We start from the raw sequence: 19,517 nt of genomic DNA, 5'->3' as shown, positions 1-19,517 counted from the left end.
TAGGAAGAGGGCTATGCTGTCAGTGTTCATAAAACCTGGAAACCTGGATCTAATCTACAACCAGTAATTGCACAGTGTGACCTTAGCATGTCCTTTCAATTCTCTTTTTCTCTCTAAAGGAAAGTGTTGGCATAGAAGCTCCTACTGTCCCTTGTAGCTATTATTCCATTTTTCAATCTACAGTGATCTCCGTATACTCACAAAGTCATCAGAGATGCATAGAAAAGAACGCCGTGCAAATGGTCATACTCTAAATGCCCAAATGCTCCAATAAATTTGGTTTGAAAATACCCCCACGAAACCTGAATTGATCAACCTTATAAATTAATGCTATCCATGCCCCCTTCAGTTTGAAAAACGGTGAAGGGATATTAGACACACAAGAGACTTGGTTGTAAGTTTATTTCTAATAAGCATCTTGCACAGCCTTGGAGGTCACTGCTGGTTATTGCTGGTTATATGTTAGGCATATATAGAATCCTAATTAGAGGTTTTAGGTCAGAATCAATGCTCAAGCATGGTGGGTGAATGTATTTACCTAACTCATGCTTTGTACTTCTTACTATTTTCTTAGCCATATATACTAAAGTTGTTTTAACTGATTTTCACAAAATAGAACTTTTTAGAGAGTGAGCACAAGTGGCAAAATATGCTATTTTATACGAGAGATTGCCTCATCACAATTGTTTTCTTTTCCTTTTAATGAACATTTTTTCCTTTTTAATTTTAAAATACGTGCTTCTTGGGAAAAAAGTAAAATAATTCAGAAGCATACAAAGTAAAAAGTGAAAGAACTTTGTTCTCCACCTCATCCTCTGCCTCTCGCTAATTCTTTTCTTCCCCCCTTCCCAAGAAATGATCACTGCTAATGGTTTGGATGGTATCTTTTCTGATGTTTTTCCTCCATTTATGTATTGGAGTTAGAGTTGGGAGAGCTGGACTGGTAGAAAGAGAAGACAGAGAAAAAGAGAGAGATCTGCAACTTGCTCTTTCATTTACTATATCCTGAGCATTTTTTCATATCCCTATAAGAAGATGGGCATCATCCTTTTGAAAACCATCTTGCATTCATTTGGATTGTCCTGAAATTCATTTAACCATTTGCCTATTAGCACATTAATGTTATTTCTAGTTTTTTCTTATAAATAATAATACATTGACTATCTTTTCACTACAATCCCTAAGCTTGACGTACCCCTTTTCATTTTAAAGACTTGGCAATTTCCTTTTAGAAACATCTAATTTTGGAAATTTTTAAATACATAACAGAAATAGAAATAGAACAATGAGCACATGTACTCATCAACCAGGTGATGGTATCAAATCACACCCCACCCACTCCTCCACCTTTCCCGTTTGTTTTGAAGCCAGTCTCCAACAGTGTATCGTTTTACCCATAAAACAGTATATCTCCAAAAGATAAAGACAAATTTTTAAATATAGTCACAATACTGTTAGCCCATTTTTAAAACTATCACTATTTTTCTGTCCTAACAAAATGTCAATAACCATATCATTTTCAAAAGGATTCCATAAGTGTCATCTGTTATGTATGTATGTCTGTACTTACTCTTTAAATCAACTGATTATATAATCAGTTAAGTCATGGAAATATAAATAATATATTTATATTATATATTGATCTAAAGGTTAAGTATAGAGATATGTATATCACAATTGTTTGATACTCTCAATGTGATTTTAGAACTGAATTTGGCTTTTGCTTTATATATTTTCAAAGCTATATTTTACGTTTATAAAAACTCATGACTTTTTTATGGCTCATACATTTTTGACATCTAAAATATTATTTCTTGCATTTAGTATTTTTCACCTTACACTCTATTTTGTCTAACATAATTATGACTCCTACTTTGTTTTATTTGTTGATCTTTTTATTCTGTCTTCTGTTTTTAAAGATATATCTCTTAGTACAAATCTGATTTTTTAACCCAATTAAGAGTTAAAAATGTATATAATTAAGGACATTGATGTTTTTATATAATTAAAGACATTGATGTTTTTCTTCTAGGTCCATCATCTTATTTGATGTTCTTTGTTAAACATCCTTGTTGCTTCTTTTTAAATTTTCCTTTGATGCCTTTAGCTTGATTGGAGTTTCTTTTCTCCTTCTCTCTGTTTGGAAATTATACACAATTTTTGTATCATTATTGTAGCTACCTTTAATTTTTCCCAGCTCTTTCTTTTAAATTTTTCACACTTAAGGAAAAGTCAGAATAACATAATAATCACGACACCCTTTACCTAGATTCACCAGTGGTTACGTTTTGTCACATATACTGCATAAGTATACATAGGAAGAGATTATTTGGCCTAGCCATTTGAGAGTAACCTACAGATCTCAAGAATGAAGGATGCAGGTGATAGGTATGACACATCATACCTGACTACTTCAGCCTGTAGCTCCTAACAAGGACATTCTCCCATATAACCACAATACAGTTATCTCGCTCAAAACATGTAACATTGATAGAATGCTGTTATCTAATGTCCATGTTCAAATGTCTCTAATTGTTCCAAAAATATCCCTTTTTTTAGATTTTTAAAAATATAGGATTTAATCAAGTTTCTGTATCATGTTTCTTTAGTCTCCTTTAATCAAAATAGTTCCCTAGCTTTTTAAAAATCTTCCAGGACATTAGTATTTTTGAAGTCTGCAGTTCAGTTGTTTTATGGAATGGCCTTCAATTTGGCTTTGCCTAATTGTTTTTTTTTTTTCCATGATTACACTCAGTTCACACATTTTTGGCGAGAAAATAATTTATGTTGCTTTCATCACAGTGTCACAAATTAAAGGCGCATGAGCTCAGTTTGTCCAATTATTGGTGATGTTCAAATTGATCATTTAATTAAATTGGAGTTTGCCAGATTTTCCTATTTTACTGATTTTATTTATTATATTTTATTTCTATTTATTTTATTCCTTTTCCCCTTTTTTAAAAAACTAATTTAGTGTGTGGTGTGACAATTTGAGATCTGTACGAATATCCTGTTTGCCAACAACCTTTCACCCAGTGGTTTTAGCCTTCATTGGTGATCTGTGCCTGAGTAAATATTTATGAAAGTGGCTACTTCTACCACTTCTGAACCTTTCTTCAAAATTCATCTCAGGTATCACATCTTTAGAAAGCTGTCCCTACTCCTCTCCTCTCATTCTGATATAGATGAGTCTTTTGTGCTCCTATATTAACCTAATATCATAGCACTTACCTCAGGCTACGTGTTGGTTTACTTGTAAATTTCTCCAAGAACTGATTGACATCCTTTGGTAAATAAGACCTTTGCCTCCCCACCTTCACATTTACTGTTAGGTTTGTTCTTTTTAAATGTTTGTTTTAGTATCACTCTATACTCATGGATCCTTTTCTTTTAAGATCGAATTTTTTTACAATCCATTTATAGTCAGTATTTTTTAAAGGTCAAGTTGTCTCACATTTGGCAAGTTAAAGCCTCATTAAGCTGTCTCCTGGGCCCATCAGTTTTTTTTTTTTTTTTTAGTATTTACTTAATTTCTGACATAAAACGATGTTGCAAGTTTATGTTGTACTTTTCTGGTTCAAAACCTGGATTCAGCCATTTCCTCAAGGAATGCTAGTTCCTTTTAGTGGTGAATGGTATTTAGAAACCAAGATCTAAAGCATGCTCACTGCTATGGTGTCATCATTTCTGGGTTCCTCAGAAGAGACAGCCATGATATCTTTTAATCATACATTCATACTGATACCCCCAATTTTAATTCAAAACCACAGGATTCTTCTTCTCTTTCACTCATTCCATATTAGTATTCTTCTGCCATAGTGAGAATCCTGGTTTCAGCAGCTTCAGCATTTCCTTATTTGCCCAGTCCAGTAATACACACAAATGAGTTTCATGATTACTATACCCATACTGTTACCAATAACAAACTTGATAAGTTATTTTTACCTTCCGAATAGACCACCCTGAGCATATAGAGTCCAGCAAGTACTATATTCAAAAGTATTTGAGTTGCTTTTTACATTTGGGCCTGTTTTTATTCCATGTGGGGTTTTCTCCATATTTGTTTATTTAATTTTATTTTATGAATGCTAACAGTTAGCATGGCTACAATAGCAGAATACACATTCTTTTATGTGCACATGAAATATTCATGAAGATAGACCATTTGCTGTGCTATAAAATAAGCCTTAGCAAGAGTAAAAGAATTGAAATCATACCATGTATGTCCTCATCACAGTGGAATTAAATTAGAATTAAATAACATAAAACATATCTGAAAAATTCCTAAATATTTGTAAATTTAAAAACGTGTTTCTAAATACTCCTTAAGTCAAAGCAGAAATTACAAAGGAAATTAGAAAATATTTAGAACTGAATAAAAATGAAAGCATAACATGTAGAATTCTATTAAAACATTGCTAAGAAAGATATGCCTTTAAATACTTTTATTAGGAAAGAAGAAAAGTTGAAACTCAATTAACTATGTTTCCATATTAAGAATCTAAAAAAGGAAATTGAATTAAACCAAAATTTGTAGAAGAAACAAGGAAATAATAAAGAGAGCAGAAATCTGTGAAACAACTTAAAAAAAAAAAAAGTAAATCACTAAAACCAAAAGCTGATTAGTTGAAAAAAAGTCATTAGAAGTGATTAACCTCTAGATAGACTATGACAATAGGAGAGATAACACAAATTATGAATTTCAGGAATAGAAGAAGGAACATTAGTACTGATCCTACAGACATTACAAGGATAATAAGGGAATATTACAACTTTATGCCAACGAATTTGACAACTTAGATGAGATAGACCAATTTCCTGACAGACAAAAATTACCAAAATTGGTACAAAAAGAAACTTGAAATATATGCTAAATAAATTTAATTGTAATTTTAAACATTCCAACACTAAATGCAATGTGGTATCCTGGATTGGGTCCTAAAAGACATTGGTGTGAAGACTGATGATATTTATATAAAATCTGGAGTTTAGTTAGTAGTATTTGATCACTGTTGACTTCTTAGTTTTGACAAATGTGCAATGGATGTTTTACTATTGCAAGTTTTCAATTTTCTTACACTTCAAAATAGAAATTGTATTTAAAATCAACAACACAAAGAAAATTCCAGGCTCAGACAGCTTCATTGATGAATTTTATCAAACATTCAAGGAACAAATAATACAAATCCTACATAAACTCTTTTTAAAAATAGAAAAGGAGGGAAGATTTTCCAACTTGATTTATTAAAACAGCATTTCTCTAATACTGAAACCAGAAAAGGACATGGTAAGAAAGCTACAAAACAATATCCTTCATAAATATAGATGAAAAGGTTCTTAATAAAATATTAATAGAATACAGAAATATATAAAAAGAATAATACATTATGACCAAGTAAGGCTATCCTAGGATGAATGACTGGTTTAACATTCAATAATCAGATTAACTCACCATATTAATAGAATGAATGAGAAAAACCGGGCATGGTGGCTCACACCTGTAATCCCAGCACTTTGGGAGGCCAAGGTGAGTGGATCATTTGAGATCAGGAGTTTATTTGAGACCGGCCTGACCACCATGGTGAAACACTGCCTCTATTAAAATATAAAAGTTAGCTGGGCATGGTGGTGTGTGCCTGCAGTCCCAGCTACTGGGGAGGCTGAGGCGTGAGAATTATTTGAACCTGGGAGGCGGAGGTTGCAGTGAGCTGAGATCGTGCCTCTGTACTAAGCCTGGGCAACAGAGTGAGACTGTCTCAAAAAAAAAAAAAAAAAAAAGAAGAAGAAAAACCATATAATTCAATAATACACATACAAAATATTGACCGAATTCAATACCAAATCATACCAAATTATGATAAAATTTCAGCAAATGAGAAATAAAAAGGAACTTCTTCAACCTGATAAAAATGTCTATGAAAAATATATAGTTAAAAATATTCTTAATGGTGAATACTGAACATTTCCCCCTAAGACTGAGAACAAGACAAGGAATAATACCTGCTCTCACCTCTTCTATTCAACATTGTGCTACAGGTCCTACCCAGTGTAATAAGGCAAGGAAAATGAGGCATAGAGATTGGAAACTAAAAATAAAAATTTATATATGTGTTTTGTTTTTCTAGAACACTGAGCCAAAAGACAGGAAATGATTGAATCTTGGTGTCAGAAAACAAATTTAAAAGAAAAAAGTATTTTACACATTTAGAAGATTTTTAAATGACAAGATCCATTTAAACATGAAGTCAGCAGAGCATTTCCTAGAATGGAATTATTTTATTTTTATAAGTATTTGCAAAAAGCATGATCATCTATGTAAAAAAAAATCCTAAAATATCTACAGAAAAACTATAATAATTAATTTTAACATGGTTGTAAGATACAAAAATCAATTTACAAAAACCAATTACTTTTTTAATGTATTAGCAACCAACAATTGGTAATTAAAATTTAAAAATACAACATTTAGAATAGAACCCAAATTATGAAGTAATAAGTGTTAAAGTTAACAAGATATGTCATGAGACCTGTATGGTGAAAACTACAAAACATCTTTGAGAGAAATTAAATAAAACCTAAAGAGATGGAGAAATATACCATGTTGATGGATCAGAAAACTTGATATTTTAAGATGTCAGTTTCCCCCCATTAACCTACAGATTTAATGCAGTCCATAGTTCAAATTGATTCTAAAAATATACAAATGAAATAGAACTAACACAGGCTAGTTTTAAGACTTTTTACAGAGATGAAGTAGTCAAAACACTTTGATATTGGCATAAAGATAGACATGCAGATCAATGAAACAGACCAGATAGTTTAGAGATAGACCCACAGATTTATGGTCAATTGTTTTTTGACAAAGTTGCTCAGGTAATTCAATGAGGAAATGACAGTCTTTTCAACATATGGTTCTGGAACAACTGGTGAATTGTGACCCTCACCCCACTCCATAAAAGCAAATATTTAAAAATAGATCTAGACCTAAATGCAAAAGCTAAATTTTAAAAACTTCTAAATGAAAACATAGGAGAAAATATCTGTGACCTTGACCTTTGCAATTTTTGCCTACATAGAACACAAAAAGTACATAAACCATAAAAGGAAAAGATTAATAAATTGAGCGCTATTTTTTTTTTTTTTTGAGACGGAGTCTCGCTGTGTCGCCCAGGCTGGAGTGCAGTGGCCGGATCTCAGCTCACTGCAAGCTCCGCCTCCCGGGTTCACGCCATTCTCCTGCCTCAGCCTCCCGAGTAGCTGGGACTACAGGCGCCCGCCACCTCGCCCGGCTAGTTTTTCGTATTTTTTTAGTAGAGACGGGGTTTCACCGTGTTAGCCAGGATGGTCTCGAACTCCTGACCTCGTGATCCGCCCGTCTCGGCCTCCCAAAGTGCTGGGATTACAGGCTTGAGCCACCGCGCCCGGCCTGAGCGTTATTTTTTAAAAGTAAATAGCTTCTTCAGTTCAATAGTCAGTATTAAGGAAACAAAAAGGCAAGCCGCAGACTGGAAAAAAAATATTCGCAATACTTATATCTGACAATGGACTTGCATTCAGAATACACAGAGAACTCTTACATTCCAATAATAAGACCACCCATGTTTGTTTGTTTTTGTTTCTGTTTCCTGAGACAGGGTCTCCCTTTCTGTCCCAGGCTGAAGTGCAGTGGCACAAACATGGCACTCATGCAGTCCTTTCTCCTCAGTCTCCTGAGTAGCCGGGACTACAGGTGCACACCACCACACCTGGCCATTTAAAAAATTTTTTGTAGACATGGAGTCTCGCCATATTGCCCAGGCTGTTCTCAGCCTCCTGGGCTCAAGCAGTCCTGCCTTGGCCTCCCAAAGTGCTGGGATTATAGGCATGAGATACCACATCCTGCAAGTTTGTTTTTTTTTTAAGCCTAAATATTTTAACACATTTCACAAAAGATAAAATATAAAAGGCCAAAAAGCCCATATGATTGTATCATTAATCCTCAGAGAAATGCAAAAACTAAAATCACAATGAAATACCCTATGGCACCATAAAAATGGCTAAAATTAAAGACTCGCTATATGAATTGTTGACAAGAATGTGGTTTTATACATCGCCAGTGGGAATATAAAATGACACAACCACTTTGGAAGATGGTTTGGCAATTTCATATAAAGTTAACTGACAATTAACATACAATTTAGCCATTTCATCACCCTTTATCCAAGAGAAAGGAAAACATGTCCACACAAAAACTTGTACATTAATGTTTAGGGCAGCAAGCCCAAACCAAAGACTACCCAAATGTCCATCAACAGATGACAGGATTAACAAAGTGGAGACTATCCCCAGGATGGCATAATACACAGCCGTAGATGAGGATGCATTACAGATAGTGCCACAGTATGCATGGTTCTCACGAAGTTATTCTGAGTGAAAGAAGCCAAACTCAAAGGAGTACATACTTTATTATTACATTATATGAAGCTTTAGAAAAGACAAATCTAATGTTTATGGATAGAAAGTACATCAGTAGTTGCCTGTGGTTGTGTGTGGGACCTGGATTGATCATACTGGGGCAAAAGGTAGCTTTTGAGAGTGATAAAAAAGTTGTATATTTTCACTGTGGTGGTGGTAGTGGTGGTTACTCAGATGTATAAACTTAGCAAAAGCTCATCAAGATGTACTTTGTGAATTTTATCACATCAATGAAGATGATTGTTAAAAATGGGCATGTTTGAAATTTCAACACCATTTAAATGGGTGCAATTAAAGAAGTCTCATTCTCTTCCCTATTACTTGTAATCTGTTCCCAGTAACTCCTGTAGGTACCCAATTTCATTAGTTTCTTTATTTTTTTTCTCTGTTTGTTTTTGATGGAAGTATATGTGCATAGATACATATTGTTCCAGATATTTCACAAATTAAATATAGCATACGATGCATAAATTTTTGAAACTTGCTCTTTTCTTTTTTATATTTAAATCAACCCATTTACCATTTTTAATTTATATATTTAAGTGTACAACAAGTTTTGATATACAGAGCAAAATGGTTACCATAATCAGACAAATTTACATATCCATCACCTTCCGTAGTTACTTCTGTTCAATATGTGTGTGGTAAAAGCACCCTACTCTCTTAGCAAAATTTCAGTATACATTATTCAAGATAGTCTTCATGTCATCCATAGTTATCTAGGCTTATTCATTCTACCTAAGTGAAAATTTCCACCCTCTGACGTACTCCTCCCTGTTTCCTCCCCTCCTCATCCCTAGTAACCACCATTGTTTTATTCTCTTTTCCTATTTATTTGACTTTTTTTGTTTCTTTGTTTTTGTTGTTGTTTGAGACGGAGTCTTGCTCTGTCACCCAGGCTGGAATGCAGTGGCGTGATCTCGGCTCACTGCAAGCTCTGCCTCCCCAGTTCACGCCATTCTCCTGCCTCAACTTCCCGAGTAGCAGGAGGCACCCGCCACCGCGCCTGGCTATTTTTTTTGTATTTTTAGTAGAGACAGGGTTTCACCGTGTTAGCCAGATGGTCTTAGTCTCCAGACCTTGTGATCCGCCCGCCTCGGCCTCCCAAAATGCTGGGATTACAGGCGTGAGCCACCGCGCCCGGCCTAATCAATAACTTTTTAGAGTAGCCTGTCCCATTTTTCCAAGAGAGAGATAATATATCTTCTTAGAACTTTCTGATGACATGCAATTCATACTTAGAACATTCTTCTCCATTTGTTGCTGTTGTTCCCTTGGGAGTTTAGTTGGGTGCTTCTCTTTCATGCTGTTAATTCTCGTCAAATATTTGGTGGTTCTTGTCTATTTAAATTTTAAATTACATTTAAATCCTAGGTTGATCATTATTGATTACTGCAGAGCATTTTCTTGGGACAAATGATAATCCTTGGTCCTTTGTTCTCCTGATCTTCTCTTTCACATGTATGCAGTTAGAGTCTTCTGTTCTCATGGCTTTCTGATCAATCAGATTCCATTTGATTTATATTTTTTATAAATGTCCCCACTATCCCAGTTTGCAGATGGCACTCTTCTCAAAATCCCGTGCTATTACGGATTTATTTATTTGTTTATTTATTTATTTATATTGAGACGGAGTTTCACTCTGTCGCCCAGGCTGGAGTGCATTGGCACGATCTCAGCTCACTGCAACCTCCACCTCCTGGGTTCAAGCAATTCTCCTGCCTCAGCCTCCTGAATAGCTGGGATTATAGGCACCTGCCATCATGCCCAGCTAATTTTTGTATTTTTGTAGAGACAGGGTTTCACCAGGATTTATTTTTTTAAATAACTTTTGTTTCACTTCAGAAGAGGGTAAGGAAGAAAAGTAAAATCCAACTCATTTTTTCAATATATGAAAGAACTACTTAGCCCCTACTGTATATAAATCATGGCTGTTGGAACTAATAGACAGATGCCTCCCAGGGTGCCCCCTGGCTAAGCACTGAGCAAGACCTCATGTAGTCTCATTGTTCAGATGAAGTTCTAATAACTCAGTGTCTGAATCTCAGCTTTGCAGGTTTAATATCTCTCATCTTGTCAGTAGACTCGTGTAGAAATCCTGAAGCTGATGTATTCACTTAGAGCACAGTAGCCCACCTCTTCACTGATTTTACTCTTAAAAAAAAATAATTGCATGAAATCTGTAGAGAAGGCCAGGTGCCATGGCTCATGCCTACAATCCCAGCACTTTGGGAGGCCAAGGCAGGAGGATTGCTTGAGCCCAGGAGTTCAAGACCAATCTGAGCAACATAGTGAGCCCCCCTCTCCATTAAATTAAAAAATCAAAAATAAAAGAGAAAAAAATGTATAAACAGAACTCTAATTATGAGAACTAAAACACATTTTTCATTAAATTTTGCATACATGTTTAAAGTACTACAATTAAAAATGAATTTTAAAAAAATTTTAGAGTCACCAAATTAAATACAGACTATCCAAAATGTTGCTTGAATAAAATAAATCAATGTTACAAATCTAGAATATTCTGGTTGGCCTAGCCAGTGACTTCTTTCTCTCATTAGGCAGGTGATCATGGAAAGCAATATTATAATCAGAGAGTTGTTTGGTAAGCCTCAAAACAGAGCAAGAAGAGATAGTTGAATGATGTTAATGATAGTTGTTTATGGAGTTAGAGACTTATCTGCCAATTAGTATGGTGGTAGCTGTATCTTTAGTAAAGGTTTGTACTTGCTAAGACGACCATAGCTTTCCCATCGGTAGAGCTCTGCCAGCCATAGAGAGTACAGCACGAATACTGCAAATTTGTTGTCTACCTGACCCCTATTTTTTGGTGTTATCTTACAGCTGCATCCTGCTATACAATTGCCATAGCTTTACCTAACAAAAGTGACAGAACCAACTCTGGAATCTCAAGCTAGAGAAGCCACTCTACTCCTTAACCCCACCTTATCCAGTGTTCCATCTCAGTTCGGATCTGTGGGCATCTTGAGGACTTCTAGGGCTGGGTTACTACCCACAGACAGTAAACAGATGGTGCTGAGCAAAACCTTATAGCATGGATGTGCATCGCTTCTGTTGGGCAGGCAGTGAACAAGTGGAGTTCTAGATGCAGACAGTAAAGTCCTCTTGGGCTCCAGTAACCAGAAGTTCCCACTAGAGTTGAGGCCAGTCAGTTCCCCTACCCCACCTTTTGAGATAATGATTCTTCACTAGCACTACTGACTTGGCCTTCCAGACTTTATTTGTAGGAAATTAGCAGCAATTTCCTGCATTTATAAATAAGACGCCTTACAAGGAAAAAAAAAAAACCACGATTTCCCATTCTTTTTTTTATATATGTATTGCTTAGAGGGTTGAAATAACCATGAACTTAAATCTGGAGTATTTAAGACATGGTATTGGGTAAACACAGCAGGGCTCCCTTTGCAATTTCCATTGGAGAATTTGTGCTCTAAGAATGAGCAGAGCAGAATTAACACTGAGTCCCTCTGCCACCCCTCCAACAAGTCTCCATACCCAGTGAGGTCAGATGTGTCCATTTTGTTCTCCCAACTTTCCCCTAAGAACTCAAAACAACAATATTAGCAAAGTTAACACATCTATAGCACTCACTGTATGCTGTCCACTGTTCTAACAGCTTTGTACAGAACTGTACCTCTCATAAAGAATGCATGTGTCTTTTGCAGTTGTGAAGATGACCTCTCCGAGGACAGAGAGGAGCTTCTGCATGGGATTTCAGAGCTGGACATCAGCAACTCGGATTGTTTCCCATCCCAGCTGCTAGTGCATGGGGCTTTAGCCTTTCCTCTAGGGTTAGATTCCTACCATGGCTGTGTTATAGCGGCTGCCCGCTATGGCCGGGGCCGGGTGGTTGTGACTGGCCATAAGGTATTATTCACTGTTGGTAAACTGGGCCCCTTTCTGCTCAATGCCGTCCGCTGGCTGGATGGGGGCCGCAGAGGCAAGATCGTGGTGCAGACAGAGCTGAGAACCCTGAGTGGCCTCCTCGCAGTGGGGGGCATAGACACCAGCATCGAGCCCAATCTGACCAGTGATGCAAGTGTCTATTGCTTTGAACCCGTGAGCGAAGTGGGGGTCAAAGAACTGCAGGAGTTTGTAGCAGAGGGTGGCGGGCTGTTTGTTGGAGCCCAAGCCTGGTGGTGGGCCTTCAAGAATCCCGGAGTGTCCCCTTTGGCTCGATTCCCAGGAAACCTCCTCCTCAACCCCTTTGGCATCAGCATTACAAGCCAAAGCCTCAATCCAGGGCCCTTTCGTACTCCTAAAGCAGGGATAAGGACCTATCACTTCCGCTCCACCTTGGCCGAGTTCCAGGTTATAATGGGCAGGAAGAGAGGAAATGTGGAAAAGGGCTGGTTGGCAAAGCTGGGACCAGATGGTGCAGCTTTCCTGCAGATTCCCGCAGAAGAGATCCCTGCCTACATGTCTGTGCATCGACTCCTGAGGAAGCTGCTAAGTCGATACCGGCTCCCAGTAGCAACCCGAGAGAACCCTGTTATCAATGACTGCTGCAGGGGTGCTATGCTTTCCCTGGCCACAGGGCTGGCCCACTCCGGAAGTGACCTCTCTCTGTTAGTCCCAGAAATTGAAGATATGTACAGCAGCCCCTATCTGCGCCCCTCAGAATCTCCTATCACCGTCGAGGTCAACTGCACCAATCCAGGTAAGGAACAAGGGTTGGGAGCTCAGTATTACGGGAACGGAGGAACGGGGACAGGCTGACGTCAGCAGTCCATTTCACGGACCCGATCATGTCCAGAGGGTGGTCTCCATTTTTTACCATGAACTTTGAAGAAGATAAGGGTTGGGATTTTAAGTACTGTTTGGAAGAGTTGAGTCGGGGCAGCACGAAGGGGAAGATATGTGCTTATGAGGGGTCTCTGGTGACGCTGGGTGGAGATGGCATCATGGAGGAGGGATAAAGTCTGCCTACCCCTCCTGCTTTTGGCAGGCACCAGATATTGCTGGATGAGTACTGGGCTCTACATACCTGGAAGGCAAATTATAGAAGTCTCACTGCCTGAAGCTGCTGCCTCTGCTGACCTGAAGGTAAGGCCATGCCCCACCTCACCATGTGACATGCAACCCAAAGGCTTTTCCTAGCACAGTCAGTATCTTATTTGATCCTCACAAAGCCCTGTTGGTAATACAGAGCAGGTGATTTTACCCTTGTTTTAAGGATGAAGTAACTAAGGTGCAGAAAAGCTGATTGATTGATTGATTGATTGAAATGTATAGAGCTAATACAAATAAGTGCCCAGGACTCATACCTAACTAATTTCTGGCTCTTAAGTTTTGTGCTTTTGACTTACATCCTAGAGTAGGGAATAAGAGATATGAAATGGAAGGTAACCTCGCACAGAGTAGGCATTCAGTAAATCTGAGTTCACTGTTCATCTCCGTATCCATTCCCATGGTAGCACAAGGTCTTTCTGACTTTGGCTTCTTCCCCGTGACACCCAAGACCATTCCTCAATTGCCCAGTTCACCTTCCCTCTGTCAGTTTCACGTAGAGATACACCCCATTTGCAAAATGAGCTTGCTGTCCTTCCCTATCCCCCTTGAGGGTCACTGTGATGGTTAGCATCTATTCTGTGCCTGTGCCTATCCTGGAACTTGGTGAGCATAAACCCAGGGAAAAGAATCCTAGGACTCTGCCAAGTACCTGCCCAGGAAGAGAGCTTGGAGAAAGGGGAGAAACTGAATCAACCCTCCACTATCTTAGCCAGATTACACCGCCTCCCACTGGGCCCTCTCTCTGATCAGCAAAAGGCAGGGTTCCCTCTGCCCCATTCCAAATGCCGGAATCACCACCATGAGATAGGAGACCGAGTGTTCTATTTGTTAGCAACACCAGAGGACTGGGCATGGGAGTCAGCCCTCCTCAGAATTGGCCTTATAGGTTACACCTGGCACTCCTCACATTAATATCTATCTAACATGACCCATTATGGAGCTGTTTGAATGCCTTGGGAAAATATTTATACATTCTTCAGCCCATATGCCCCAAGGAATGCTACAGTTTCGCGGGGGTATCACACATGGTTCATCAGTGGTGGGAAGGCTGGGCTCGCGTGGGGTCATGGCTGAATGACCCATCCTGAGTCCCTTGCTGGGCTCTCTTCTTCCACCCATTCGTGTCCCATGGTGACTCTGTGGGGGGAATCTCTCTACTCCAGATACAGATCGGCTGCCACACAGATGACCTGACCAGGGCCAGCAAGCTTTTCCGAGGCCCACTCGTAATTAACCGGTGCTGCTTGGACAAACCCACAAAATCGATCACGTGCCTCTGGGGTGGACTCCTCTATATAATTGTGCCTCAGAACAGCAAACTGGGTTCTGTGCCCATCACCGTGAAGGGGGCTGTGCATGCTCCATACTACAAGCTGGGTGAGTGGAAGCCCTGGGTGCTCCCAAGGGAAGGGGAAGAACTGGGATGACTCCAGAGAGCATGGGAGTCCACGAGGTGACTAAAGCCTGTTTAATGCACAAGGAGAGAGACATGGACTAATAGAGGAAGGAGGGTCAGCTTCCTTAGATTCGGCTTTGGGGTTGTACAGATAAAGACCAAACCACATCCTTGGGGACTTCATAGAAAAAGCATAGAGAAAAGGGATATGGCCTCAGCAAACTAATGCAGGAACAGAAAACCAAACACGACGTGTTCTTACTTGTAAGTGGGAGCTGAAGAGTGAGAACACATGGACACAGGGAGGGTAACAACACACATGGGGGCATATCAGTGGGGTGGGTAGCAGGGCAGATGGAGGGAAAGCATCAGGATAAATAGCTAATGCATGCTAGGCTTAATACGTAGGTGGTGGGTTGATAGGTGCAGCAAACCACCATCACACACTTTCACCTATGGAACAAACCTGCATGTCCTGCACACGTATCCCGGAACTTTAAATTAATTTTTTTCAAAAAGAGGAGGGATGTGGCAGTTCATGATTTTGGTGTTCTCTTCCTGGAGTCCAAGCTGTATGTTGTCATTTGTGGGATTTGGGAAAGGATTTCAAGCTCCATGATCTCTCTTCCTAGGGGAGACCACCCTGGAGGAGTGGAAGAGGCGTATCCAGGAGAATCCAGGGCCCTGGGGAGAGCTGGCCACGGACAACATCATTCTGACCGTGCCGACCGCAAATCTTCGTACTCTGGAGAACCCTGAGCCGCTGCTCCGCCTCTGGGACGAGGTGATGCAGGCTGTGGCGCGACTGGGAGCTGAGCCCTTCCCTCTGCGCCTGCCTCAGAGGATTGTTGCCGACGTGCAGATCTCAGTGGGTGGGTGCTCCAAGCAAACCCTCTGTGCATGCTGCCTCCGAGCGCCTTCCTGTGCTTCATCAGCCATGCAGTAGGCAGCCATTAGGGGAAACATATTTTGCTAGCAAGACATATAGATGTATCCTTGATATTTAAATGGGAAGGAAATATATATATATAATATATATATAACAGTTTATGTCAGCATGTCAAGGACATCAAGAAATGTCACCTGAGCTTTCACAGGCATTCATCAGGGACTTCAAGCCGGTAAAAATGGCAGAGGGCCTTGACCTAGGTCAGAATTGTTGGGTTGGAACAGGGATATTTTACAACTTTATGAACACACTGAATAAAGTGATCTTTGCCTATGGTCAAGTAACATGAAAAATGAGGGAAATATACAGACATTAAAGAAACATGGGAATTTCTCTGGACCCTCATTTTCTTCTCTTATACAGATGCTCACTGTAAACTTGTGTTGATGTGGCAACGCCATATCTGAACAGTGAGAGAGGAGCTACCTTAAAGAGCTCTGAATTTTGAGAAAAGGTTATAGTGACACAGGTTCCCATGGATAAGGCATCCTCATCAAAATAGAAAAATTGAATGGTAACATGAATGGCTCCTTATCTCTAAGCTGCGTCTCCTTCCATAGTCGCACTATTTTGTGTCAGAGTGAAGATGAAGGAATTCTTACAGAATGAGAAGAGGAGAAGGAACACCTAGCAGGGTTTGGGTTTGGGTTGCTTTTCTGAGCGTTATGGTGTGCTGGAATTTGGCTGGGGTTACTGTTTTCAAACAGACACAATACACAGAAGAATGTTACCAGTTAAATGGGGAGGACCCTAACTCTCTCTTCCCTCCTGCATTTTCCAGGCTGGATGCATGCAGGGTACCCCATCATGTGCCATCTGGAGTCAGTGCAGGAGCTCATCAACGAGAAGCTCATCAGAACCAAGGGGCTGTGGGGCCCCGTCCACGAGCTGGGCCGCAACCAGCAGCGGCAGGAGTGGGAGTTTCCACCACACACCACCGAGGCCACTTGCAACCTGTGGTGTGTGTATGTGCATGAGACGGTCTTGGGCATTCCTCGAAGCCGTGCCAATATTGCTCTGTGGCCCCCAGTTCGGGAGAAAAGAGTCAGAATCTACCTGAGCAAGGGTCCCAATGTGAAAAACTGGAATGCATGGACCGCACTGGAAACGTATTTACAGGTACTGGGCAAGAATGGCAGGTGATGGGGGACCCCTACTGTGGGGACCATCTGGGGAACTGTCAGATAATATTCTAGTGGCCCAGAAGACCTCCCATGGCCCCTGTCTCCCACACCAGGATATGGGGGCCCTGACAAAGTCCAACTGTGACAGTCGTATTGATGATGTCTCTCCGTGTATCGCTTTGCATGACCCTCAAGTGGATTTAATTGCCTGAGCCTCACCTTCCACCCCATAGAGCTACATGATAGTAAATAGAAAGCACTGAGAAAGGTTAAAAATGGTAGAGGCAAATAAAGTACTATACATGTACTCACTGTCTCTGGCTTTAAAGCCAGACATACCTGAGACTGAAGCCAAACTCTCCTACTTGATAGCTATCTAAAACCAGTCTCCCCTCCCCCATACACATAATCCATAGGCTATGACTTACGTTTTTTTCCTTAGATGAATGTACCATCTTCTCATTATGCCTTGGCCATGCCTCAGAGTCCCCGTTATGTAGGCAGTCCAAGAGTCCTCACTGACCTGGACAAGGAGGTGGCCTTGCCTTTGACCAGTTGTTTAATGCCCAGTTCCCTCCCTGCAATGCCTGGATCAGTTCCTGGCATGAAACTGGAGAGTTTCATCACCTTGAATTTCAGAACTCAGTCTCAGGCCAAGCATGCGCTATTCTGGTTCTTCCACCTGCTGGAGGCTCTCTTATTCATTCCCACTGCCATGAGAATTATGGGAAACAGCCAGCGAGGCTCCACTTCAACCTTGTTATGGCTGCTTTGCCCCAGGAACACCAAGTTTCTCACTGGTGAAATAAATGTGAAGTTGGTCTGGAGAGCTGCTCAAGTGCTTCATAATTCAAGCTCTGTAACTCAACAGCCTCAGGATGGCTGCCTTTATCAAAAATTACAACTCACTCTTAATTCTAGTTACCCAGACAATCTGTAGTCTTCTACTTCTATCCAAGTCACTTTTTTCCCCAAAGGCCATTTTAATAGCCTTGCACATTGACAAAGATCTATGATTAATGAGGATTTCTTTGTGCCAGGATGAGGTGGAAGTTTCCCTATTATTGAGGTTTCACTTTTCAACTCTTGAGAGATAAGAGGATTTTTCCAATTCTGCCCATTTTAAATCCTTGTGTAATATCGTATCTCCATTTGCATGATCTAGTGGGATATATGGATAATGACAGTGGTAGAAAATATTGATATTAAGCATTGCAGTTATTACCATGGCCCTCACTGATTGAGTGTTCACTTGGTGTTGAGCACCGTGCTGGTCCCAAGGCCCTTCCTAAGATTAGAATGTGGGAGAGCAGGGCATGAGGCCAGTAGGCAAAATGGAGGAGAGCAGGTCGGTGATAGACGTGAAGCTGATGGGTAAGGGGTTACATACACTAAGTTCACTTACTATAGTGGTTCTTGTTGGACCCTCTTTTATTTCTCAATCTCACCTGTATTTTTCTTTCTCTTTCCAGCTACAGGAAGCCTTTGGTTGGGAGCCATTCATCCGTCTCTTCACCGAGTACAGGAACCAGACCAACTTACCCACAGATAATGTTGACAAAATGAATCTGTGGGTCAAGATGTTCTCCCACCAAGTGCAGAAGAACCTGGCTCCGTTCTTTGAGGCCTGGGCCTGGCCCATCCAGAAGGAAGTGGCTACCAGCCTGGCCTATCTGCCTGAATGGAAGGAAAATATTATGAAATTGTACCTCCTCACACAGATGTAAGGAGTGCCCATCGAGGTGGCAGGTAGAGAGGTTTGGGGAGGTAGGCAGAGGTGGGGATTCATTCCTCTACCTCTGCCTCCCAGGGTCTGGCCTTGTCCTCTTAGTTCATTGCCGTATACCTTATTACCGACTTCTGTCTCTAGGAAGTGGGTTCAGAACACAGCCAAAAGTGGAATCAGAATTTCTCAGGTGCAAGGGCTTCTGTTTCTGCATCTTATTCCTCTGCTCTCAGCTGCCACATTCCCTCCTAACCCTGCACTGGCCCAGTTCCGAGAGCTTTGGCACCTGCTTCTATATCAGCCCTGATTCACCATCATAGGCCATAGCCCAGAGGGGGTAGTTCTCATGTTGGCATCCTGAGGACTCCCTTTGGGCTTTTGTTTTTGATCATTTGTTCCAAAAACTTGACCATAAAACTCAACTGGAACACAAATTTACCATGAGACCCAGACAGCTCCCGGATGGGCGCATATATTTTGTGACTTGAGCAGTTTTCAAAGTGCTAGACAAGCATTCTGGTATAGTGGGAAGAGCCCAGAACTAGGTAGGGTTAGCTCTTGGGAAAGTCATTTCAACTTGGTACTCTCATTTCCTGTGTGTAAAATGGGGATAAAAATTCCCAGTTCACAGGGTTGTCTGGAGGTTCAGACTGATAAATTCTGAAGAAGCTTGTGAGGTCTGCAGAGCATGTCATCTAAGGGGTTTTTCTATTTTATGCTGGTCCACAGGATAATGAGCTTACTATTTTCCATCCTCTCTCCAGAATTTAGAGGTTAGGATAACTCTTTCTACAAGTAGCTTGCCTGTGTTCAAATTCTGGTTCTTTCACCCAC

The 19,517-nt window shown here is 40.2% G+C and overlaps 1 protein-coding gene across 15 annotated transcripts in view; it reads left to right on the top strand.

Annotated features, from left to right (window-relative positions):
* Positions 1-19,517, top strand: part of TCAF1 (TRPM8 channel associated factor 1) — a 51,707-nt gene that overhangs the window by 27,274 nt on the left and 4,916 nt on the right. For 8 of the 15 annotated variants that reach the window (XM_005551067.4, XM_045387393.2, XM_005551065.4 and 5 more), the window contains 6 exons: positions 12,141-13,135; positions 13,424-13,521; positions 14,652-14,865; positions 15,517-15,756; positions 16,615-16,952; positions 18,430-18,680. In XM_005551067.4, coding sequence (XP_005551124.3) covers positions 12,141-13,135; positions 13,424-13,521; positions 14,652-14,865; positions 15,517-15,756; positions 16,615-16,952; positions 18,430-18,680 — 2,136 coding nt within the window. Of the gene's footprint in view, positions 1-12,140; positions 13,136-13,423; positions 13,522-14,651; positions 14,866-15,516; positions 15,757-16,614; positions 16,953-18,429; positions 18,707-19,517 lie in introns of all 15 variants that reach the window. The other 7 variants (XM_074036207.1, XM_065542702.2, XM_074036204.1 and 4 more) reach the window with 1 other exon arrangement.

The sequence above is a fragment of the Macaca fascicularis genome, chromosome 3, assembly GCF_037993035.2.
Source record: "Macaca fascicularis isolate 582-1 chromosome 3, T2T-MFA8v1.1".
In the NCBI taxonomy this organism is placed as follows: domain Eukaryota; kingdom Metazoa; phylum Chordata; class Mammalia; order Primates; family Cercopithecidae; genus Macaca; species Macaca fascicularis.
Note: the sequence above shows the minus strand (reverse complement) of the source record. Positions and strands in the feature narration are given on the sequence as shown.